At 37.9% G+C, this 27094-nt stretch overlaps 1 protein-coding gene across 2 annotated transcripts in view; it reads left to right on the forward strand.

Moving 5' to 3' along the window:
• The window catches only part of DGKH (diacylglycerol kinase eta), a 293480-nt gene extending 276882 nt beyond the window's left edge, over positions 1–16598 (forward strand). The window contains exons 37-40 of one of the 2 annotated variants that reach the window (XM_070409012.1): positions 2754–2837; positions 3609–3655; positions 9833–9993; positions 12776–16598. In XM_070409012.1, coding sequence (XP_070265113.1) covers positions 2754–2837; positions 3609–3655; positions 9833–9993; positions 12776–12916 — 433 coding nt within the window. In that variant the 3' untranslated portion in view covers positions 12917–16598. The remainder of the gene's footprint in view (positions 1–2753; positions 2838–3608; positions 3656–9832; positions 9994–12775) is intronic. The other variant, XM_070409013.1, reaches the window with a different exon arrangement.
• The last annotated feature ends 10496 nt before the right edge of the window (positions 16599–27094 follow it).

Raw genomic sequence — 27094 nt, forward strand, 5'->3', positions numbered from 1 at the left:
TTAAGAACTATTATGCTTTGTGGCATTAAGGTTCAGCACAAAGAAAGTTAGTGGGACGCATCCAGGCTTGTTGGGCATACAATTTTCAGGGCCTCATGTCCCAGAGATTGATTCCCTAGGTCATTAGAGGGCCCCAAGATACTGCATGCTTGATAAGACCCTCAGATAATTTTAATGCAGGAGATTCAGAGAACACATGTAAGATAATATGGCTTTTCATGTTTCATCTTTTGATGACATGTGCTGTAGGCACTGTTATTTTCTGGTACAGAGATCAAGGTAGGAGATTAAAGACTTCAGAGATTTGGACAAACTTGCATTTTCCCTCTAAGTAGGAAGTTCCATAGAGGGCACCAGTTAAAAAAGAAACAATAATCTCAAAAGTTCACAAGTGTTTAGGAGGAATGTATAATGATTAGATCAGAAAGAGAACTGGTCTATGTAAGTGAATCTCAAGTATTTCAGCAGTTTGTGAATTTTGTCCCTCCACTGATTTTTAGACAGAGTGGAGGAGAAAAACATTGACCTGAGAGAGAGACATTGATTGGTTGCCTCCTGCTTGATCCCCTACCAGGTTCTGGGGTTGAACCTGCAACAGAGGTACGTGCCCTTGACCGGGAATCAAACCCTTGACCCTTTGGTGCATAGGCTAGCACTCTAACAACTGAGAAAAACTGGCCAGGGCTGGTTTGTGAATTTCTTAAAAGTTGAGTTTTAGCCCTAGCTGGTTTGGCTCAGTGGATAGAGCGTCAGCCTGCGGACTGAAGGGTCCCAGGTTCGATTCTGGTTGGGAGCACATGCCTGGGTTGTGGGCTTGATCCCCATTAGGGGACATGCAGCAGGCAGCCTGTCATCATTGATGTTTCTATCTCTCTTTCCCTCTCCCTTTGTCTCTGAAATCAATTAAGATATATATATATTTAAAGTTAAGTTGTAGTAGATTTAGGTAAGAGATGGGGCTGGACTTGCCAAACTTTTTAGATAACTACCAGTGGTTTGCAAATATCTGTCTTTAACGTAGGAAACATGAAAAGACATAAAAGAAAATGATGGAAGCAGGACAGTGTTCAGGAATGAAATGAAAAGATTTTAAGTGAAGAAATGAAGTTGTTTTATGTGTGGTTAACATAGGATGATCATACCTCCCAGTTTGCTCAGGACAGTCCTGGTTTATTTCTGTTCTGGTATAATTATTGTTGGTGACGTCTTTCATTTTCAGAAGTGCCCTGGTGAGGTGAAAAATACATGGCCATTCTAGTTATAAGTGGCATTTTGTAAATGACGGACTTCAAATCTCTACTTTAAGGGGCAACATGGAAGGGGGAATGAGGTTAGATAGAGGGAGTTTGACAATATTTTAGCTGGTATTTTCATGTTCGTCTAATACTTAGATGATTGATTTTTATTATTAAGTGGGGGAATCATTAGTGTATGGGTAAAAAGTTTGTAAATTTTTTTGTTTAGCTAATCATTCTGTTACTAGAAGTAAATACAGTGTTTGAGATAATTAATTTCTCTGGCTAGTAGCTCTCTGTTCACTCTATTTCTGTATTTTCTCAGTGTTGGTTTGTTGGACAGACTACATGGGCAAGATTCTGCTTGTTTTAATAGTTTTATGATAGAGCTATGTTTGTTTGAATATATGTGAAAAGCTACTGCTCTGTTTTAACTTTTATTCTCTAATACATTATAGTTTGTCACAATTTGTTAGTGGTAGAGTAAACATGGGTATGTAAATTATTTGAGATTGCTTGGAAACTACTTAGAACTTTTAAATAATCTTCCTTTTTCTAGTAACTTTGTCAACATTTACTGATGCCTATGAAATTATTTAATGTTAACTCATTTTTTAAAACCAAAATTTTGGTTTATATAAATATTAACTTTTATAATTGCTTAGCCTAATATGGGGAAATATAGCTGCTTTCACTGCAAACTAATGTGCTTACTAATTATTTTGATTAGAATTTTTAAAATTGCATGTTTAGGTGTTAATCTGAAAGATTGAATTTAGTTTTGTTTCTGAACACAGTTACTTTTTGTTTTTTATTGCTTTGTTGCAATTTTAGAATATAGTTGCTTTCTTCTTTTGATTGGCTTAAAATAAGTTGTTATCTGTGTGGAATTAGTGACTGGCCAACCAGACAAGTGAAATGCTTGAATAAGCCTTGGTTAGTCAATATTCTGAAGAAAATGTATGTTATTTGCCACCTACTGAATTACATGTAATATATGAAATGAAGGTAATGACATAATAAGAATACTTGTTTTTTCCAAGTAGTTGAAAAAAAGGTCTCTTTGGGACTATGTTTCGGTGTCTACCTCCCTTACCCCCCAAGTCTATCACTGTTTGCACTATCTAAAGACCTGAGAGAATGTTAACATTCTTATTCCAAACTGAAAAGTATTAGCCTTTAAAACTTGACATATACTTAATTTAATTGTAAAACTTCATGCATTCATTTGCTGCTTTTAAAGACATTTTGTTGTTATAATCTGTAAAATAAATATACATTTAGAATAATTGTTATGATCTCTTGAGGACAAGTAGGAAAACACCCAGATCTCTGAAGCTGTCAGGTACCTTTTGCAGTAGCAGTGTGGGCCTCTTGACCCCTGTGGATGCTGCACTCCATTGTGGCAGTTTCAGAACAGCCACAGTTAACACTTGACAGAAGCTGTTCCAAGGAAAACCATGATCGTCTTTACTATTCATTTTCTAGTTCAGCTCTGTTCTTTTCTTCCTCTGGCAGTAATGGTAACAGCAGTAGCTGGAGCAGTCTTGGTTTAGAAGGAGATTTGTATGAGGACAATTTATCCTTTCCAACATCAGACAGGTTGGTCCAGTCCAGAAACTTAAAAACTGATGAGTCTTTCACCACTAATGCATGATGTCATATTCTTAAAACAATGTGGGTTACAATGCCAATATGTATCAAGCTGCTTTTCTCCTATTTTTGACATGATTCTGCTTGATAAATTACATCTAATGAAAAAATTCTACTATGCTAAGATATGATTGACATCTAATTGCAAAATGTATTACTTTTATGCATGTATTGCTCTGCTTGCTATTTTTCATTCTACCAATTATTATTTCATTAAAAAGAGCTTGCTTCCTACAGGATTTCTGTTTTTTTTGTTTTTGTTTTGTCCTTTTTTTCATATAGTTTTATTTCATACATAAGAAAAATGTGTTCTTACTATGTTAAAAATATATAAACGGCATCAGCAGAAGCATTAATAAATAATAATTTGTGGCATTCTATGATATTCAAATGCTGTGTTATCTAAAACCAAATTGGTAGAATATTTTGGCTTCAAATTATTTTAAATTAAATTTTATTGTGAGATTACTTGGTGTTCTATATATCATGGTCAGGTAGAACTTCTAGGTTATGATAACTTATCTAGGCATCATTTGCAATTCATATTTTAACATGAAATGATGTGAGAAGCAAAGCTTCCTTTTTTATTGTCATTTCTCCCCTTTTTAAATATCACACATCATATTGTAACATTCATTCTTTACCACATTTCAAGAATTGGTTTTAATACCATTATTAAAGCTTTTTTGTTTAACTGCTTCTGTTCTTTTATTCAAAAAGTGATGGGCCAGATGATAAAGACGAAGAGCATGTGGACGACATAGAAGGTAATTGACAATTTGTTTTTCAAAGTGTTTGCATATTTTGTTTTATTTTAATACTAGAAGCCTGGTGCATGGCATTCATGCACTCGGGGGGCGGGGGGTGCCCTCAGCTCAGCCTGTGCCCCTTTGCAGTCCGGGAGCCCTTAGGGGATGTCTGACTGACAGCTTAGGCCTGCTCCCCATGGACATCCTTAGCGCTGCTGCAGAGGCGGGCCCCTGCGCTCGCCAGCCATCAGCCCAGCTTTGGGCTGAGCGGTGCTCCCTGTATGGGAGTGCAATGACCACCAGGAGGCAGCTCCTGCATTGAGCGTCTGCCCCCTGGTGGTCAGTGCGTTTCATAGCGACCAGTCGTTCCACTGTTTGGTCAATTTGTATGTTACCCTTTTATTATATAGGATATTTTTATTGATTTCAGAGAGGGATGATGAGAGAGATTCATTGATCGGCTGCCTCCTGCATGCCCCCCTACTGGGGATTGAGCCCACAACCCAGGCATGCACCCAGATCAGGAATCTAACCATGACCTCTGGTTTATAGGTTGACACTCAACCACTGAGCCACAATGGCAGGGCCATGCTTTTCTAGAAGGTTCTCTAGAAGAGTCTTTAATTTTTGTATTTGTTCATTTCATCAGTTAGGCTCTTGCCATTACAAATAAGGGTATTTACATTATAAATCAGGGTATTCTTTAATTTATCCAATGTCAGGCCTTTTGTTGAGCAGTTTGTATTATTTGATTGCTAAACTAATGAAGTACCCATTGATATAAAGACTGAGTTGCTTTAAAAGAATGGTTCAGTTACTTGTGAGGGAAATTCATGATCAACTCTATATAATTATCTTTTTCAAAATAAATTCCTTACTCATATTATTTATTATAACTATAGCGTATGTCATAGTTTTTTCCTTTCAAACAAGTAACTTCTAGAATTAGTGTTTAATGACAATCTCACATAAATCATATTCCCTCTTCACATATCTTCCCAAATTCCAGTACTACACTCACATACATGTATTTGAAGAAAATACTCAGTTCTTCCTTTAATGAACATAATTCTGAATATGTTAATAACAGATACAACTGGTTACGGAGTTCTGGGCTATGATTTGTAATCCCTAATTTAAATATCTTAGACTGTCTGAATGAATCTAAAAATGGTTCACATTGAAGCTGAATTTTTAAAAAATATATATATATTTATTGATTTTAGAGAGGAAGGGAGAGGGGAGAGAGTGATAGAAACATCAGTGATGAGAGAGTCATTGATTGGCTGTCTCCTGCATGTCCCCAACTGGGGATTGAGCCCACTATCTGGCATGTGCCCTTGACTGGAATCGAACCTGGGACCCTTCAGTCCGTAGGCTGATGCTCTATCCACTGAGCCAAACCAGCTTAGGGCAAAGCTGAATTTTTATTGTATTTAGATGGTTGTTGACTCCCCCTAACCCCCATCTTATTTTTCCTTAATTATGAAAATATCAATATGTCTTCTCTAGGATGGAACATAAAAAGATTCATACTGTTTGAGATATAGTACTTGGTTTTGAACCAGTGATTTTTTATGTCATCACTAGTAGCCTGGTACACGAAATTCGTGCACATTAAAAGGGAATTAATTGCCCTAACCAGTTTGGCTCAGTTGATAGAGCATCGGCCTGTGGACTCAAGGGTACCAGGTTCGATTCCGGTCAAGGGCATTTACCTTGGTTGCGGGCACATCCCCAGTGGGGAGTGTGCAGGAGGCAGCTGATCGCTGTTTCTCTCTCATCAATGTTTCTAACTCTCCATCCCTCTCCCTTCCTCTCTGTAAAAAAAAATATATATATATATATTTTTAAAAAAGGGAATTAATTAGCGGAGATATTTTAATATTGCTATTTGCTCTTTCTCTATAATAGAAGTGTGAGAGATGAAAGGAAATTAGTAAAATATATATGAAAATAATATATAAATTTATTAATAAATAAACAGTAACAAAAGGATATAACAACAGAGGCATGATATAAAAACAACAAAAACATGATATGAAAAACAACAAAAACATGATATGAAAACAACAGAAACATGATATAAAAACAACAGTGATGCAAGCAATGACTGATAAAGTGATTAAACTTATTCTAATATCTCCCCGCACACCACATTAAGAGTGAAAACACTTTCAGAGTGCTTGACTAATTTCCCTTGTGATGAAGTATTTAGAACTTTAACTGTAATGTCACATGCTCTTCAAACTCTAGAGAAAGCAACATATAACTGACCATGTGTGAAAATGGGTTCAGGTAGGAATATGCCTACTCTGTCTAGGGTTTGTCCTTGTGATTTATTAATAGTCATCACAAAGGCTGGCATCACGGGAAACCGTCGTCAAATCAATTTAAATGGGAGGCCAGTCTCAGATGGGGACAAATTAATTCTTAGAATCAGAACAACCTCTCCCTCTGCAGATCCTGTTAATACTTCAGCTTCGTTAATGTTAGGTCGTAATCTTTTGATAATAAATCTGGTACCATTACAAAGACCCCTTTTAATATTGAGATTTCTCAATAGCATGATGTTGGGGTCCAGCCCCGGCGGGACCAGGGGCTCCCCAAGGTGTGGACGGAGTCAGCGAAGAAGGAAGGACACGGAGGCAGTGTTCAGTTATCAGCAGCCTAGCCAGGTTCTCTAGTCAGGTTCTCCAGCCAGGTTCTGTTTTTATTCTCCTGTTACATCTGTATTTATACCAGTTGATTTTAATCTTATCCATTCTATTCCAAAGGTTAGGGCATTTGTTATCTCCATTCCAAGGTCACTACTCTATTGTTCTGTTAAGCTACAAGGAAGTAACTGAAGGAGATTATCCTAAGTAAAGATTATGTAGCTTAAGCGTGATTGTTCGTAGTTAAAGTGATTAACTACCTGCATGGTACTTAGTTAAGGGGTTTTACTGATTGTCCTAACCGGTGTGGCTCAGTGGATAGAGCGTCGGCCTGCGGACTGAAGGGTCCCGGGTTCGATTCCGGTCAAGGACATGTACCTTGGTTGCGGGCACATCCCCAGTAGGAGATGTGCAGGAGGCAGCTGATCGATGTTTCTCTCTCATCGATGTTTCTAAGTCTCTATCCCTCTCCCTTCCTCTCTGTAAAAAATCAATAAAAAATACTTTAAAAAAAAAAAAAAAAAAAAAAAAAAAAAAAAAAAAAAAAAAAAAAAAAAAAGGGGTTTTACTGATTTATTCCCTTCCTTAGTCCTGTTAATCCCTAACTCCAGGGAAAAATCCCCACCTGGGGAAACAACCTTTCTTGGAGAGGTGACCCTGGTTAAAACACATAGCGCTAAGTAGAGGAGCAAACATATTAAGAACAGTATGCCATATACACCAGGTCCCTTGAAACATATGCTGCGCAGATGTTTCTTCCCTGCAGCGACTGTGTCAAGCAGTAAGGGTGGACCGGCTTCCGGCAAATTCCCCCATTTTTATTTTTTAAATGACAACGCGTGTAAATCAGCGGCCACCTCTTGGATTGGGTTGTTTAAGACTCGGAAGACCTGTTTGTGACTTTGCCAACAGGTCAGTCCGAGGCTTAATCCTATATCGGCTCCCCACAGCATGATGAGTGCACCCACTTTCAATTTTAATTTATGACACGGCATTCCCGAAGGTGTAATACTATTAAGAAATTCTGTGGGAAAATTTTCCTTTTCAGCATCATCTGTGGAATCAATGGAATCATCACTCAAATATGTGTGAAAATCTCCATCGAGTATATCCAAATTTTCTTCATTTAATTTTTGAATATGCTCATTTTTTGGACAAAGAATTGCACATTTAAATATATTTTTAATATTATCTGTAGCAGTGGTTCTCAACCTTGGCTGCACATTAGAATCACCTGGGAATCTTTTTAAAATCCTGATTCCTGGGCTTCATCCTCTGGAAATTGTTTCTTTATTATGGGTTAGGGCCACAACATTAGTAACAAAGGAACAGAATTTCCGGAGGATGAGGCCCAGAAATCAGGATTTTAAAAAGATTCCCAGGTGATTCTGATATGCAGCCAAGGTTGAGAACCACTGATCTATAGATATAGTATTTCCAAAGGTAGCTTCAATAATAGATCCATTACAAATCATTTCACTTCCAAGCTCCGCTCCGAGGGCGGGTTCCTGCCTGAAACCTTGCTCTCCAGGAAACAGCTGGGGGAGAGCGAAGCTGTTTCCAAGACGACCCCTGCAGGACTGACTTCCTTCTGGTTGGTTGCGGTTCTGGCCGTGATGTTACACCCAGGGTTTTTATATAAGTAGGTTTTTTTAGAAGTGGGTAAACTGAGAAAATTGCCAAAATGAATTTTTTGAAATGTATTTTATAACACCTAAATTTCCAGTCAGTTTTATTACCAATTGACCAATTGTACTTTTCTTGTTTAGGAAAGTCATGTACCAATTTTTTAGCTAAAATCCTCAGACCTAGGGTGATTATTCTATTTGAATGCTAGTGCCTCTGCTAAGTAGATAGTCTCTTCATACAGGGCTTCTAGAAGTAAGTTTTTCTCATCAGATATAAAGTAGAAGTAGGGTGGTACTTGCTGAGTTATGGCTAGCATAATAATATTTGCTTTATTTTTGTTAAAGTGGTGATTTTTTAATATAGAAAAGTTTTATACTTTTCCCAAGTAATACCTATGAGTAGGTTATTCCAAAGGCTATATACATGGTATAAATGCATATAGTGAATATTTTCCGTAATGAATGCTAACTTGACTGAGGAATGATTAAGATGGAAGAAAATATAAGTTAATATCTATAAAATTCATTTAGAAATTTTCACTTTTGGCATTAGGCAGGCTGTTAGGATTTCTTTTGTGAGTAAGTAGAAATCGAGATTATTTGAAAATATATGTTATTACCCAGCTTTTGAGATTATAGTCATCTCTTATTATATAGAAAATTGTAGCCAACTTTTAAAATTTTTAAATTAGGAACTGGTAAATTAGGAGATAGATAGATGTAGATTTATAGACAGATTCAAAATTATGGAAATTCTAAGGAAACAACCCTCAAAATTTTTGTTGTTGGTTGTTTGTAGTTTTAGGATGTCAGTCCCTTCTCTTTTCACTAGTGTTTAGTACCTTCTCTAAAGACAAAGGTCATTCATAGGTGAGGCAACCAGGAGTCCTGAACTGAAAAAGCCAATAGTACAGAGAAGCCTTGGGGTCATGGGGTTGGAAGCTGTCATTGATTCTAGAGAGAGGGGAAAGAAGGGGGGGGGGGGGGGAAGGGGGGGGGGAGAAAGAGAGAGAGATGAGAAAGAAACATCAATCAGTTGCCTCATATGTACCCTGACCAGGGATTGAACCTGCAACCTAGATATGTGCCCTGACTGGGAATCAAACCCATAACCTTATTGGTGCACAGGAAGATGCTGCAACCAACTGAACGATGTGGCTAGAGTGAAAACATAACTTTCATTTAAAAATAAATAAATAAACGTGAGAGCAATATCTTATTTATAATAGTGGTGTGCCAGAAAATTCCCTTGTCTTGCTTTTGGGATTAAAGTGGTTGCATATAACATTTTTCCATTAAGAGCATGGAGCCAGATTGCCTGTGTTCATATGCTTCCTCAGCCACCTCCTCACTCTGAGACTCTGGATCTCTCTCTGCCTCTTATACCTTACCTGTAAAATGGAGATGATGATAGTTTCTACATCATAGGTGGTTTTGGATGATAGGACTTTGCATATCTAAACAGCTTAGAATAATACTTTAATGTATGCTATACAAGTAGTTGCTGCTGCTATTTCTCTTAGTTCAAAAAGCTTTCTTAAAGTCCATTTAATTTGTTTATTTGAGGTTTTTATTTGTGTTTCATTTGTATTTTGATTGTAATCTTGCTTTATAGTTTCATTTTTTCTCCTTTTACCTGTGGATCATATTTTGACACAAATGATGGCATGTGTGGTACTTCAGTACTGTGCTATCAGTAGGTGATCAAAGTTATCCCTTTGTTTTACATTATTTTGCCCTTTCAAAAAAACATTTTAATTGATGTTTTGGTGTGGTTAAAAAAGGATGAATTTTTCCAAGCATTCATTGGAATCTTAAGACGTGGCAAATATTTACATATCCTTGGAAACCAGAGTATTGAGAGTTGAATTGATGCATTTCACTTCATATTGTTTAAATTTAAATACTAGGTTTGGGGCAAGATGAAAAGACGCTGCTAATAACGAATATTGACATGGAGCCATGCACAGTAGACCCTCAACTAAGGATTATTCTTCAGTGGCTCGTGGCCTCTGAGGCTGAAGTTGCAGAACTTTCTTTTCATGACTCTGCAAAGAAAGAGTTTATACAAGTAAGTATCTGCCTTATAGGGTGGTTGTGAAGATATATTTAGTACATGATGTTCTGTGTCAACTGGTTGATCTAATAAGATAACTCATCGATAGTAGAGTGATTAAATGTGTAGGCAATAGAGTCTGATAGTTGGGCTCATATATCAGCCCTGTTACTCTCTAGCGGTGTAACCTTGGGCAAGTTCACCAATTTGGAAGTGAGTATAGAATTTACAGAGGTTTGTGAAGATTCAATATAATACTGTAAAAAATGCTTAATCTAGTGCCTGGTACATCCTAAGTTCTCGAAGTTAGGTGCCATTAATAAACATTTCAGGTGTTTCTATGAAAAGATTGAGTTTTTCTTTGTATTAAATTGATTTATAATTGTGCCTAGTACTTCGTTTGTCTCTTTCTCTGTTAATTGAGTTTCATTAGTGTAAGGAGCTAGCAAAATCAAAAATCAGTAGAAGTTTAAGTTCTAATAAGGGACAATGGACCTGTTTAATAAGGTTCTAATAAAACATTCAGATTTGATGCACTAATAGGATATTTTTATTGAGAACGTACTGTATACCAAGCACCTTGTTAGTCAAGATTTTCAGTTTACTGCACAAACCAGCATTTGGGAATCATTACCACAGTTCTTTTATCTCAAGTATCCAAAAAATAATGAGCATATTTGCTAAAGAAATATAATGGTCTGTTATTGCAATAAAAAACTGTATTTTCATTAAACATTTTTTTTTCCAGTTTAGATTCTTAACAATTTTGGCTCAGAATGTTTCTTATCAGAACTTTGGTTTAATTTAATTGTAAGGTATAGAATAGTCTAATGAATAACCAATGTAAATTGCTCAATAATAACAAAAAAGGAACTGCCCAGTTTCTCGTGATTCCTGGTTCAGAATTTACAAAAGTATTGTTGGAAGAAGTGTGTGAAAAAGATATTATGAAAAAATAGTGGGTTTTTGTTGTTGTTGTTGTTTGTTTTTACTTAGATATTTTGGTGGGGTTTTTTTTTTTTTTTTTTCAGTTTAGGTCTCTGTTTTTGGGCAAAGGGAGAAATAAGACAGAAAGTGATGCTCAGGAAATAAACTGTCAAGAAGAAAGAATGGGTAGGAAAAGTGTTAGAAATGACCTCAGGGAGCAAACATTTTCAAGTCATTTAGTCTTAGATAAACAGGGCTTAGAAAGGCCAGCAGCAGAGCTGAGTGTGATAGCGCTTGAGTTAGGGGACCTTGTCCCTATATTCTGCCTTGTCAGAAAATATTCTGCCAGTTCCTCAAAAAGTTAAACATAGCAAAAAAAAAAAAGTTAAACATAGCATTATTATATAACGCAGCAATTCCACTCCTAAGTATATGAATGTTGTACATTGCAACATTATTCATAATAGATTAACAGTGGAAACATCTTTAGTGTCTATTAACTAATGAATGGATAAATAAAATATGGCATATTCATGCAATGGAACATAATCCATCAATAAAAAGGAATGAAGTAGGTACATGCTATACCATGGAGGAACCTTGAAATTATTGTGCTAAGTGAAAGAAGCTGGTCATAATAGATCATGTGATATAAATAATAATTTATAAATAAGAATAATTTATAAATGGCCAAAATAGACAAATAGAGACACAAAGTAGATTAGTGATTCTCTAGAGTTGAGGGGATTGGAAGAAATTGGAAGTGATTACTAATGTGTAGGGCTTTCCTTGTGGTGTGATAAAATGTTCTGATATTGGTTGTGGTGATGGTTGCATTCAACTCAGCGAATAATACTAAAAACCATCAACAGGTACACTTTTAAAAGAGTGAATTGTATGTGAATTATATTTTTATTGAGGTATATTCAAAAGCTATTTTTTAAAAGGCTAAGCATATTTACATTACAAAAATTAGTTTTTACAGAACTAAATAGAAAAAAAAATGAGTGAAGATGTTCTGATTGGTGACGATAGAGATTTATTTAAACCTGTATTTATTAACTTTTTAAAAATCCTCACTAGAAGATATGTTTATTGATTTTAATCAAGAGAGCAAGGGGAAGAGAGAGAATGAAAGAGAGGGAGAAACATCATTGGGTGCCTCCATATGCATCCTGACCGGGAATTGAACCCTAAACCTTTTGGTGTGCATAATGACACTCTAATTAACAGAGCCAACAGGCCAGAACTATTTACTTTTTTTTTTATTGAGGTATAATTGTTATATAATATTATATTAGTTTCAGGTATACAACGTCATATATACTGTATTGTGAAATGATGACCACAGTATTTTACTTTTTGTGTTGTTTTTTTTTAAAACATTAACATTTCTTAACTTAGAAAACCATGTTTCCTTTGAGGCTAGAGTGTGTATTCCAAAAACATACACCACACTATATGTTGTAGAAGGAAAATCCACATCCTTTTATTAAGCTTGACATTGCCTTTACTATTTTATGTTTCTACTTGAGAGTGTAGCAGATGTATTTAGTTAGGTTAAGAATTTCCTGTAGAAATGTAGCTCTCTACTCCCACACAGGATATTTGCTTGGTGTGGTTATTGGAGTTCTGTCTCCAGCAATGCCAAAGTGTCATTCTGTGGAGGAGATGTGTTTATAAAGGGCAGGAAAGGAAAATGTTTAATTTGTGTAAAGTGGTGGTTAGGAAGAAAACTTTGTTATAACTGGGAAACAGTATTTTATTACAAACAAGATTCTTAGATTTCGCTGATGTTAATAAAAATGAAAACTTTATTGTTATAAAATTATTTTTGGTTAATGTTTGACATATCTTTCTGTCTTATTAGCTTTCGAAACAATTACAAGAAAAAGGATGGAAAGTGGGAGACCTCCTGCAGGCTGTGCTTAACTACTATGAGGTGGTGGAAAAGACTTCCAGTGAGGAGAAATGCAAGTCACTGTATGATTGGCTCTTGGAAAACGCATAGAAGAAATTCCAAACCAGTGTATGTTTGTTATTTGTTTTAGGAGAGGAAGAAACAGATAAAGACGCATAGGAAAAAATTTGAATAGTGAATATTAACATTTAAAGTAAATTGGGGGAAAGTAAATACAGCTTTTTAAGCTCCTGTGTCATCACATACTGTATATAGTTCATACTTTTGTAATCTCTGTCAAATATTATCTTCATTCTTCTATACACATGTGTAATATGTTAAAACCCTAAGAATGTATTTGAAGGAAGGTCTAACCATGAGGTTTTCAGGGGCATTGATGTCATTCTTTTTACATCCAAATTGTGCTGCTAAAAACTGCACTGAGGTAGCTAAGGATAGGTGCCAGGGATAAAGAGTTAGAATTTGCTCCTTTGTAAACAAGTGGTATCCTATTAATTACTAATTTGACATAAAAAAATAGCATTGGAGCTGATTTTTTTCTGGTAGTTTTGGACTCATTTTTAAAAGTCAATTTTATTTTCAAAGCTCAGCTATTGGTAAGTTTTTGAATCCCTCAAACTATTTAATTCCTTAGGAACATTAATATTTTAGGTTTCTGTTAATACTGTAAATGATACTTTTCTCAGCCTTTCATCAAAGTACATTATTTCCAATCGTTCTGGCAGGAAAGTGAGTGTGTGTGTGTGTGAGTGTGTGTAAAGGAGTACTTTAACCTTGCTAGTGGTTTGTGCCCTCTTTTAATATTTTCTTGGTTAGAAATTCACTATTGATATTAAAAAGGTGCTTTAAAATGTCTGTAAAGATTGTGCAGCAAAAAATTTTATTTCTTTTTTTGGCTATTTGGGGTCCCCAACTTATTCTATAAATTAAAATAAAGTTGAAAAACATGTTGAAATTTTAAAAATTAATGTTAATAGGGAAATGCATTTTTGAAAACCTCTCCTCTTGAGCAAGGATAAGTTTTTTCTAGGGGAAAATAAGGATCCTCCTGTGATAAAATCTATCTGCACTATTTTGTAAAGACCTCTGACATGATCCTTTTGGGCTCTACATTTCCTACTGCTTTAGCTTTAGAAACTGCAAGTTGATTTGACTAGAGGACCAAGATTGTGTCTTGGTTTTGTATTGGAAAGTGTGCATGTGTGAATTTTTTGGTTCTTCCACGATTGGATTTTGCATTCTAGAGTAAATCACTTTTTTCTGGGGGCTTTGGTTTTGCTTTAATTCATTTTGTTTTTTTCCCCTGAGCACTGACTTTTTTTGGAAGCTGCACATAGTGTAGAAGCCATAGCACCTGCCATGGGACAAGGAATAGGGGTACTTACGTTAATTTGAATTAATAATTATGGTAGAGAAATGTATTTTATAATGAAAGTCAAATTTGCTTTTTAAGAAAATGCCAAGAGCTATTTAAATATTTTGAGGTTATATTGCAAGCTTTGGTTTTTCTCAATTTAAGATAAAGAGCAGGCCTTGAAAATAAATTTTCCTCAAGTTCTTTAAGTATTTTTTAAGGTGGAGAAATGCAGGAAATGTATATTGCCAGAATTGTTTCTGCCTTTAGCTTCTTCAAACTTGAGATACAGCAGCACTGGACTGGGTTTTTTAAATGTTAGGAGCTTTGTTGTTAATTATAACACTTGTTAACTGATTATTAAGTTTGGATTGAATTTTTACAAATGTGTAACTGTCATTGTGTTTAGAAACTTCAGTATATGTATGGGTTTGATTAACAGCAAACTGAGTTCTCAATTTCTTTTAACCTAAAGTGAGAATATATTTTGTAAAATGTGCTTGAAAATGTTTATGTTTATTTCTTGTGGTAATAGTCATTTTGAGGTAAGATTTTCCTCGGCTCCTTTTCTCCTTTGCAGTTTCATGGAGCTGTGCTGTTTTCCGAGTTCTCTCAGTTAGCCTCCACTTATGTCAGCCCAGTCATTAGGTATTGGCATGCCTAGTAATAATCATAGAGAAGTCCACACTTGTATCAGTTCAGTGCAGGGACATAGAGAAAATGTGAAGTATTGGCAGATGTGAAAAGAAGCCTCCTTACTTAGAAAACATTTGTGTTTAGAGCAGTATTTTTATCAAGTACAGTCTAAATTTACTTTCTTTGAAGGCACTTTGTGAATTTTCCAAAGACATTCTAGATCCCTTTGGTTGCTCAGTCTTCAGAACAGCTGTTTTTTGAAGACAGCTCTGTCTTATTTTAATACAAATCTACTTGACATATTTATATTATAATGTTGTATTAATGCCATTCTGTAGATTTTTGCTCTTACGAAATATCTTATTCAGAACTGTTAAAATTGTGATGTGCATTGAGTTGAATTTTCTTTATCACATTTAGAGCCATTGAAGGATCTGTAGAAAGTGAATGAGGCCTCTGATAAGGGGTTTTTAGAACATTATTTTAGACTGAAATGTGGCAAGTCTTTCATAGTCTTCTTTTCTCAAGATAAGTTTAAATTTTTAGGTATTAATGTTGATTTTGAAAATATGTACAGATTTATACAAAAGAAATGATTCATTATAAATCACAGAAGAAAATTACAATGTCTATTGGATGCTTTGATACAATTTAATGGAATAAAACCTTTGAAAGTATTCACTCAGTGAATATATGTGATGACTGACATCTTTATACTTTGAAAAATGTTTCACTTACCCTTTCAGATATTTGATATGAATTAATTAAATTCATAATACTTTCATTATGCTTAAATAAGTGGTTTATGTTATTGATAAGAGAGTTTAATTACTTACTAAACGCACCCTTTATGAAATGAAAGGTGGTTTACCCAGTGACTTTGGCATTAGTGCACATTCCCCAGAGGCAAACTTGAGTCATCATCAGAGTCCAGACCCAGATGTTTTCTTAGTTAATTATTTAGCTAATACTATTCTTCCACAATTAATGTTATCAATTTCCCATCAGTATATTGCTTAAATTTTATATTTTTCAATGGAAACTTTCCAACAAATTTTTAAAAAATGACACATCCATACTCAAACTGTAGGGAAAATACTTTCATTTAAAACCCTATCCACCTGTCACCAGCACAAAAGAGTTAGAGCTTCAGTGGGAATTACAAAATTGTACTAAAGTGAAATACATTTTTTCTCATTTGTAGCAAAAGACCCTGTATGCAGTTACTCTCTATTTCTGCTCTGAAGAAGCAGATACAGTGTTAGTCACTCTTGTCACTTTATTTATTTATTTTTTTTACCATCCATGTACATTCCTTTCACAAGGGTAGAATTGTAGTTGTAGAAGTTCATTGTTTTATTTTTGTTGTAATGTTTGAATACTATTTAATATCAGGTTTAATATTGCTGGATTTGCTATCTTCGATTACTTGTGCAGTGTTAAAAGTAATTCACATTCTTATTTAATATATCAGATATATAGCAAAAGCAGCTTTAAATAATTGTAGTTGTTTATTTGACTGTGCTGAATTACTATATTAAGACTTTGTATTGTATAACAGTAACTTCTTTTTGCTTTTCAGTAATTTAATATGTTCATTTACCGAAATATGAACTTTAGGATGCACTAAAATTTTGTTTCAGCAGTGGTTCAAAATAAACATTTCAAAAATTACTTCTGTAATAATTCTCAGTTGTTCTTTTATCTTTCATCAGTTGATTAAGTCTGTGATTTTTCCCCTTCCACCTAAGCATTCTCCAATAAACTTACGAAATGCCTGGCCTCGGTTTCATTGTATAATATCTTATTAACTACTCTGTACTGAACTAAAACAAGGGCATACAAGTGGAACTGCTGTAATAGAAGACACATCAAACAATCTCAGTGCTTCTAACATGGTTTTCCAGAACAAGAGAAGTTAGGAATGAATATATATATTTAAGTCCTCACCTGAGGACATGTTTATTGATGAGAGAAAGAGAGAGAGAGAGAGAGAGAGAGAGAGAGAGAGAGAGGGAAAGAGAAAGAGAAAAGAGAGAGAGAGAGAGAGAAACATCGATGTGAGAGAACCGGGGATCGAATCCCCAACCTTTTGGTGTACGGAACATGTCCTAAACAACTGAGCCACCTGGCTAGGGCAAGAATATTTTTAATTGGACACTGGATTCTAACTACTTATTTAGGTGCTTCTGGATTCTGACACCATGACTTGAAAGGTTCTTTGTCTAATCAGATTTGGATTTTAGTACAAAGTAGATCAAGCATGTCAAACTCCCAGGCCGCATGCGGCCCACCAATATAACGGTATGTAAGAAACGTTTTAATAAAAATTTTGTAACTTAATTTTTACAATATCCTGTTATATGTAATTATTAATAACGAACTACAACATCCGCTAATGACTGATTACTATAATCATGTTGCATTCATTTCCCTTATGTGCCTTACACGCAGGCGCACCATTTCTCTCCACTAATACTAGCAGCGAATATTTTAGCAGCTGATTGCCACATCATTAGTCTTGGACTGACTTGTTTGGTGTGCACAACAGGAAATATTTTGCTTTTGGAGAACAAGAAAAATAGGTTTATTTGTGTTACGCTTATTACTTTGTGCAGTTATTCAGTGTCTGGTAAGTTAATGTTTAAGAAAAAATAATTTTTATTAAAATATTCAATTATTTTATGTTAACAATTACTCATTTATTTCAGCCCTTTGTATTCAACATGTCTTTTTCGAAATAAACCTATGTTTCTATGAAAATTGAAGCTTTTGTTTTTTTACGGCCCACATAAACTTAAATCTTGTTTATCTGGCCTGTGTTAGCCTTTGAGTTTGACATGCTTGAACTAGAATATTTTGGTTGACTTCTCTATGAGTGTGTTATGAAATAATTCTGGTGTGGGTTGAACACTCCTTCCATAGAACATAGGGATCATACCTCTATTATGCCATGAAGCATAAAGCACTTAAAAGTTAGATGCTGTTAATTTATTACAAATGGAATTTGACTTCCTTAAGTATTTTAAGCCTTAGAAATGAGGGAATGATTTTTCTAGTTTTTCAGGAATGTTTCGAAATGCCAAGAAATTATAACAAACAATGGCTTGGGTGTGAGTGCATCCCAGTCAATAGAACAATTTAAAAATTCTGAGAAAAGGTTAGCAAGATTACTTTGACTGCAATTCCAAAATTTGAACAATTTTGCACATTGGGATTATTTCTGATCTGTGTCCTAGCTGGGATAGAGAGGAGGGTGAGGGACAGGGCTTGATGAAATACTTCAGATTTTTGAAAGTGGACAGATGGAGAGGAGTCACATATCCAAGGATGAATATGCCTTTGGGGTTCTTGTGCAAAAAGTTTAAGAGTAAACATCTGAGCCCTTTTTGCAGCAGTATGTTTATAGCAGGAATAAAAGAATGCGTGAAGGTGATTCCTTGGGGGTGATCATTGCATTTTTTTCCTCCATTCTTTGTGGTTTTGTATTCACCTTTTTGTGTTTTAGGTTAAGGAGGGTAATGCTTTAGATTGAAGAGAAATATAAAAGAAACATTTTATATTTTATGAAGCCCCTGAATTTGATATTTTAGCTCCTCCCCTCCCCCCATACCTCTTCTTTTAAACAGATACCTACATAGATTTCTTAGCTTAGAGTAAGGGGTTAAGACTGGACTCCTGTGTGCTGAATCAGCCCAATGATATGCTTTGGCCCAATGGGAGAGTATTTTAAAGTAATTAACACAAAAATAAGGCAGTTTGCTGGTTGCAGTTTGGGAGGAGCTAATAATGATGGCCCCTGGAGTCTGGGCTTATGTTCTTTTTACCTCTGGCATGACCTGCTCCACTTCTCCCATTTCTGTTGCCCGCAGGGGCCTGTCCGTGTTTAAGCTGTAACCTCTGACTTAAAGCAAATGAGGTAATGTGCTTAGAAAATTTGAAAGATGTTCCAGCATTTTTTCCATTCTCTAGGATTGCTTGAAGGGGGAAGGAAGATTCTAGAAATTATAGACTTGGTGAGTCTATTTCTCCTGAGAAGAAAGCATATCATAATTGTTGAAAGCATATTGTTTAAGTATAGAGAAGAAAGAAGGGAGAGGCTGCATAGGTTTACCAAGAGCAGAGTCTGTCAGATTTACATTTTCTTTTTCAATAGAGTTATTGTGCGGAGACATAGTATCTGTGTTTTAATGAGGCATTTTACATGGAGGAAAGGAATGAACATTTGTGGCTTCCTGGCTTTTTCAGAACATGTTCCCAGAGACCTGTAGTCAATAGCTCAGAACCCACCGGGCAAGTCAGCACTGTGAGGCACCATAGGCCATTGGTGCATGGCTTTTTATACTGCCTTGGGTGAAGATGTTGGAAATCTGTTGGTCAGGGGTGTGAAAGAGCATTATGATCATTACCCAGTAACCATATCAAGGAATAATATTTAAGTGGAATTGAAGTAAACTAGGAGCAGACAAGGGACTTCAAAGTCTATTTTTCTTTGTCTTGATGACGGAACCATGATTTGACATTTTCCTTCAAAGGTAGGAAGGTTCTATGTTTACACACTGCTGTTTTACAACTATAGGCTTGAATATTTTACTTCAGATGCTATATTTTTATGGCTTTCTTGATATACAGTTACTTTCCTCCCTGTTACATAAATTCTATGAACCCAGAAGTTGATGCTTAGAAATTCTATAAAGGCTTAAAATGCTGTGGACTCAGAATAAGGCTGTTAGGAAGAAAGAGAAGCTGCCAGAATTACTTATACCTGAAATCAACTTCATTTCTGTTTATAATGATGGGTTTTTGTGGGGCAGGAGGACATGGATTCCAGGGAGATTGAAATATTACAATAGCTTTTCCAACCTGTAAGTCTATGTTACTGAGTCAACCTCAGATGCGTGTAGCAAATGTTGGGAAGTCCCTTAAGTTGCCTAAGTTTGGGGAAGCCAATAGACCTCTTCATTGGCCCTGAACCCCAAGAAGCCACGGCTTCCAGGAGGAGGGGGCCCTGGTTCAGTGGCAGAGTCTGCCGTTGACACAGCTGGTGAGATACACAGTCAGTGTGTTGAGTGAAAATCAGATCCCGTAAGACCTCACTAGGCCCAAATGGGTAAGTGCTATAATAATGTGGGAGGTAAATCATGGTCCTGCCTAAATACAGGGTAATGGAACATGAGAAACCCTCAGGCACGTATCAGGATCCTAAGAGGCTGCAGAGAGAAAGTATGTTGGTGCCAATGCCCTGTTGGGAGTGGGAATATGTTTGAATGAAAAAGAAAAGCTCAACATTTATTGACGCCCCCTCCCCCATTGGTCTGCCTTTACGGAGCTTATTCTTTAGTGAAGAGTCTTTTTTAAAAAAATGTTTTTATTGATTTCAGAGTGAGGAATGGAGAGGGAGAGAGAGATAGAAACATCAATGATGAGAGAGAATCATCCATTGGCTGCCTCCTGTACTCCCTCTAATGAGGATTGAGCCTATAGCCCGGGCATGTGCCCTGACTGGGAATCAAACCCTGACCTCCTGGTTCATAGGTCAATGATCAACCACTGAGCCACACCAGCCGGGCAAGAAGAATCTTTAAATGAACAATTTAAATTCTGTTGTAAGGTAGGAGCCTAAAACAAAGGAACTTGGGGCTTTCCTGAAGATGTGAGGCTGAGGCTTAGGCTAGGTTTGAGCTTAGTAGGTCCCAACCAGGCAGGAAGTTAGGGGTGGAGGGGAGTGGGAGAGTTGCTCCAATACAGCCAGCAAGCACCCTGAGGGGAAGAGGCTCGTGACTTATTTGAAGAACCAGAGACCAGTTCTGCTACAGCATGAGGAGTTGTGTGACAAATCTTGAAAACAGCTTAGCTCTTACTGAGATGCTTAATGAAAGTGTTTGTAGTTTTCCACACTGCAGTGGAATGCAGTTTTTCTACTGCAGTAGTTGGTTTTAAGCCCAGGGCATGGTAGATGATAGTCTTGCTTGACCCTGTGCTATTCAGACCATGCCTAGTCCAGATACCATCTTAAAAAGAACAGAAATAATGTGAACCGTCCACATCCATAGCAGCCTAATGTGAGGGAGCTAAAAATAATATCAATTGAGTTTTCACTGAAGGAAAAAGCCTGTTTGGGCTTGGAGAAGGAAAGGTGTGGGGGCTTTCAGTGTAGACAGATTGAAACTTGTCACCCTAGAAGACCAGGTAAGTACTGGGGGTAGAAGTTAGTGGCAGATTCAGTTAGCTCTTCAAAAATTGTACTAGATCCCCTTCATGAAAAAGGTGTTGTCCTTGGAGATGTGTCTGCAGTGCTGGCTCATCACTTCCGCAGGTTTTGAAAAGAACTCCAAACAGTTCATAACTTTAGATTAAGTGACATCCATTCCCATACACTATTTTTTTCTGTGGCAGTTTAGAAAAGTAAGAACATAGGTTCTGGGGTCAAAAGAACTTGATTTAAAATTGTAGCTCTGCCACTTGAGACCTATCTGTATGATATGGAGCAAAGGACTAGAATGATGGTACTTTTTCTTGGGTGTGTGTGGTGGGGGGGATCCTTTTCTGTCAGGTGCCTGGAGGCACAACTAGTTTGGGAGCTCCTTACTTTAAATTGAGGTTTCCTGGGTCACCAGGGCAGCTTGATTGTGCTGCCCTCCAGGCCAGGGCCTGCATATAGAGAGTGCAGCCCTGGGAGCTCCGACCTGAAGAAGAGGTGGTTTGTCCTGTTGGTGGGTGGAGAGGATTGCCTTTTGCCTGTCTAGCCCTATGAGGCTGCCAGAATATTACTCTGGTTTTTTGTCAGGTTTGGCAATTATTCTGGGACAAAAAAAAAAATGGTGTTGAATGCTGGGTTTACTTCCTAGGGTCCTTTGTTTTTGTTGGATTTTGACCCACTGACTCCTCAATATCTTATTAGCTTTCAAGACGTTTTAATATTTTTTATCCACCTTCCTCTCTCAGGTAACTGTACTATTTTAATTTACATGTAGTACTTAAATGTTTTTTTCTCCGTATGCTTTAATATTGATATCCCTTTCATTTTTGTCTGTATTTTATCTTTTGAGAGGGTTATAAGTGCATACGTTAATAAATTATAGAAGGTATAAGAATGTGCAGTGAGAGCTGCTTTCTCACCACTTCTGCCTGGAGCACCTCATACAGAACCATTACCAAGTCTGCTGCGTAGAACTTGTGCTGTACAGGACATTTCAAAGCGTTGCTTTGCTGTTATTGTTGGATATTAATTTACAAGTGTCAGAAACAGGAACTGATTACTATAAAATCCAGGTTAGTGGTTACTTCTGGGGCAGAGGGATATACAGAAGACTAATGTATCAACAATATTCTATTTCTTGAGTTGGATAGTGGTTAAACTGCACAGATTATGTGCAATTCTGTGTAAACATTTTATAGAACGTGTACACATGCACATGTGAGTGCACACACAATGCTTAAAACAACTGCAAAACTGACCACCTTCAAAACGACCAGAGGGTACAGATGCTTACCTGCAACCTGCAAAGCAAAGTTTGGTTCACAGCAACCTGCTGAAGAGACATGATAGAAGCCAAAAGATAATAGAACATGTTCAAAGATCTGGTTTAAAAAAGTCAAATCCGAAATTCATATTTTGCTAAACTGTTTTTTAAGAGTGAACATAAAATTTCTAGTAGACTGAAAGAGTTTACATTTAACTTACCTGTGCTGAGAAGAAAACCTGATGAAGTGTATACTACTTCTATGAGAAGGAAATTGAACTCTAAGGAAATAGTGGAGAAGCAATGTTTAAAATAATAAGTAAAATAGAAAATGAAAGAAGGAGCAAGCACCCAAATACAATACATGTTCATATAATTTCTGTTTACTGTTATGGCAAGTGCTTCACAGTGAAGTTACATATCAGCTTTGTCATTATTTCTAGTTTTTCATGTGGAAAAAAACTCAGCCTCAGAGGAGTTAGGTTTCTTACATAACAGGGATAGGGTAATGTCCAGGTCATTAGGCTCCGAAGCCCAAGTTCTGCTCATCACTCTCACCATATTTACAAACCAAAACACAAAAAGATGACAACTTGTAATAACATAGAGACTATTTACATGTTAGCATACTTCATGTTTCCCCCCCGTATATATCCTATCTAATAAAAGACAAAAAGGGTAATTGACTGTACCTTCGCTACGCTTCCCATTGGCTAATCAGGGCGATATGCAAATTAACCGCCAACAAAGATGGCGGTTAATTTGCATACGTAGGCGGCAAGCAACGGAGCGAAACCGGCTGGCCCCGGGCAGGAGCAGCGAGCGAAGTGCGCGCCTCGGCCTCCGCCACATACCTGGGGCCCTCGGTGCGCGGCGAGCCAGGGGCTTAGCACATACTCCCCGATGGCCCCGCGGCAGGGCATCCTGGCAGCCTCCGGACAGGTGGGCGGCGGGGAGAGCCGAGGGGGGCAGGGGCTGCAGGGAGCCATGGAGGGGCAGGGCGGCCGGAGCAAAGTTCCCGGGGGTCTGAGGAGAGTGCCTGACAGGAGCCCAGACTGCAAAGAAGGAAGAGGAAGTGGCCACGGGGAGCTCTTCCAATCCCCCTGCACAGACACCCTACCCCAGCCCCCGCACCCCTAGGGGGACAGGGAAGCTGACCAGACAGGGAGAAGACCCAGCCTTGGGGGTAGCTGCAGCCCATATCTCTGACTCCCAATCTCTTCCCCTGCCACCCCCGCCAGGGGCGCCCACAACAATAGCACGCCTGCGACAACCTGTCAGCACCCCTGAGGCACCCGAGGCCCGTGGCCTGCTGCTGCTGGGCCCCCTCCGCTGGGGCCAGGCACGCCGCTCTTCCCTACAACTGCAGACCTGGGTGGAGGCAGGCCTAAACAGCCCCTCAGGGTCAGACTCATTCCTCCCAACATCTCCTCCCCGACAGCAGAAGTGCACTGAACCTTTCTGGGGGTGCGGCTAAACCCATCCTCCTAGCCCGCCTGGCCCCACCCTGGCCCAGCCCCTGCCCTGCTCCAGGAGATTGGAGCCCCTCCCTGAGCACATACAGCTGCAAAAAGGCCATGTACAATTTAAAGAATGGTGCCAAGTGGGGAGGTTTGACAGTTACTCCCCTTTCAGCCTTGCCACCCCCCTAGCGCCCCCTAGTACTCCCCCCTCCCCCTAGCCAGTGCCTCCAGGGACAACCACTGCTACAGGGCTGCTGGCCAGAGCCCACCCCTCTGAGGCCTGTGGAACCCTCTGCAAAGCTTCCATAGCTACAGTCCCAGGAAACAATCATGCCCTCCTCCCCTAATCAGCACCCGCTACCTGCGAGGGTACCCGTGGGCTTAAAAATAACAATTCCTTCCCCTTTAGACATCACTTACTTGATGAAACATTTCTAGGTTTATTAGCTCAGAACCTCCTCATGACAACCCAGTGAGGTAGGCGGAGGAGAGATTACAATTCCCATGTATATGCATGTGCAGAAATGAAGCTCAGAGAGGAAAAGTGTCAAGCACAGTGGTTCCCAAGGTGCAGCACACGCCCACAGGGGTGGGGGGGCAATTTGATTTTAAGTGGGGACAATTCCAGAATGAGTTACAGTGAAGTTTTTGCATTTCTTATGGTTCGAAGGGGCCTCATCTACAGCATATCCTATATAATGAAAGGCTAATATGTAAATGACCGAACAGTGGAATGACCGGTCACTATGCTGTGTGCTGACCACCAGGGGGCAGACAACGCAGGAGCTGCCCTCTGTTGGTCAGTGTGCTCCCCGGAGCCGCTCAGCCAGAAGCCAGGCTCACAGTTGGCGAGCACAGCAGCAGTGGTGGGAGCCTCTCCCGCCTCCATGGCAATGCTAAGGATGTCCAACTGACGGCTTAGGCCCACTAAGCCGTCAGTTGGACATCCCCCCAGGGCTCCCAGACTGTGAGAGGGCACAGGCCACACTGAGGGAGCCCCCCTTCCAGTGCACCGGGCCTCTAGTTTTATATAATTAGGATTTCCTTTAGTTCCTAAATATTTGTCAAAAACATTTTTAAAAGCTTTGAACTTGCCCTAACTGGTTTGGCTCAGTGGATAGAGCGTCAGCCTGCGGACTCAAGGGTCCCAGGTTCGATTCCGGTCAAGGGCATGTACCTTGGTTGCGGGCACATCCCCAGTGGGGAGTGTGCAGGTGGCAGCTGATTGATGTTTCTCTCTCATCAATGTTTCTAGCTCTCTATCCCTCTCCCTTCCTCTCTGTGAAAAACCAATAAAATATATTTTAAAAAAAAAGCTTTGAACTTTACAGGTTTGGTTGTCAATCAATCTGGCCACTCTCTTGACTGGAAATAACAGCCAGAGCTCTTTGGTCTGACTGACTGATAGTGTATTTTTGCATTCCTATTATGTGGGATTGCTTTGTGTCAAAGTTGGTTTACTAAACCCTTGGTTGTGCAGACCTTGATTTAATGGACTTCAGGTTTAATGGATAAAATTTCCAGTCTATATGTGATATGTGAAAATTAATGCCCTTTTACTTTTAAAATGCTTTTAACCAAGGTTTGCTTATAATTACATTAGCAGGTTTTTTTGGTTATTCACTAATTAAGAATTTTGTTAATTAATTTTTTAACAAATTTTAGCAGATAGGCCATATGTTGGAAAATTTTGCTGACATAAATATATATTACATATCTATAACTATAGTTTACATATTTGAATGCAAGAGTCACTTTTCGTAAACAATGTTCCTCAAATGATTAGCTCACGATTGAGCTGCATCGTGGGGTAATTGATTCTATTACCTGGCTAGACTTCCTATAAGTTTTATTTAACTTCTGCCACCTGCTGGTGATGTTAAGCCATGCCCCAGCCGTGTGCGTTTTTTATTCGAGGTGACTGGTGAATGCACGCATTTACTGGACCTATTCACTATAAATTTAAAATTAAGAGTAATACATATAGAAAACTATTCTCTGAAATTAAACTTTTTATACATATTTAATTTTAATTACACAAACGTGTCTACATAAGTAAAAACAGATAAACTGATTTGTCAATTTTTTAACATACACATTCAGAAAAATCTATTATATAATAGACTTTCGGCTTTACTGGACACCACCTCACCAGAATTAGTCCAATATATCAAGGTTTTACTGTACAACTGAAAATCTTTATAATGTAAGTATTTTATGTATATCTTTTGAGAAGGACAATATTAATAAGGGTCTCTGGTTGGTTTCTAGAAACCAGACAAAAGTAATTATCTCAGCTTGACAATTTGATTTTTCTCTCTCCTTATCTTCAATCTTATTCTGCCCGTCAGAGCTGACAGCAATAGAGGCCCTTTCACGCATGAACTAGAGCTCATCTTGCACCAGCAAACATGCACTATGTACCTTCCCATACTTGTTCAAGCTTTTGAGATGAACACTTTGGAGTAATCAGTTGTCTTTCACCTCTTTCTCTCCACCCTGCCTCCTCTCTCCAAGAGGGAGGAGAAGCAGGAGTCTGGAGAACAAATAATCCTCCATTCAGGGGAATGGGGAAAGTGAAATGTTAAAAGATGTTTAGGAAAGTTTGTAATTTGGTGCGTTATAAACCCATTCTCCATAGCCAATGAATTTGAATCAGGTATGTGTAGTTATAATCATTACTGTGATGTATTGGATACAATATATTGAGTCTTACAAAAGATGGCTCCATAATACCGGATGATAGGAATCACCTAAGAGACGAGCCACATTTCTTGATTAAATAGTCTGTAAGGTAAATTAAAGAAAGGCACAATAGCCCTGGCTGGTGTGACTCGGTTGGAGCATCGTTCTGTGCACCGAAGGTTCACAGGTTTGATTCCCTTTCAGGACACATATTCAGGTTTGGGGTTTGATCCCCGGTTGGGGCATGTACAGGAGGCAACTGATTGATGTCTCTCTCTCCCTCTCACCCTTTCGATAAAAATCAATAGAAAAATATCTTTGGGTAAGGATTTAAAAAGAAACAACATGAAAAGCACACTAAATCAGCTTGTTTACAGACTTGCATTTTCTTTAGCTTGGCAGATGACTAACCCTTCCATTGAAAACAAACATGCTGCATAAAATATTAAAACTTTTCCTAAATGCCTTGATAGGCAGCATGAAGGCAAGGAAAATGTAGGCCAGTGTAAATGTGAAGTTGAGCCGGGGAACCCCAACTCTCCCACTCTGGGGATCAGAAGAAAACTTTATTCTGTCCAAAACTTTGGCAGTAAATTGAGAGGAAAAACATCTTCCCTGAGAATTGATAAGCTAATTCTCATGTGAGCTTCAGCCTAAACTCACCCTA

This window comes from Myotis yumanensis, unplaced genomic scaffold (genome assembly GCF_028538775.1).
Source record: "Myotis yumanensis isolate MYYU_CA2020_CCGP unplaced genomic scaffold, mMyoYum1.0.hap1 SCAF_3, whole genome shotgun sequence".
Taxonomy (NCBI): Eukaryota; Metazoa; Chordata; class Mammalia; order Chiroptera; family Vespertilionidae; genus Myotis; species Myotis yumanensis.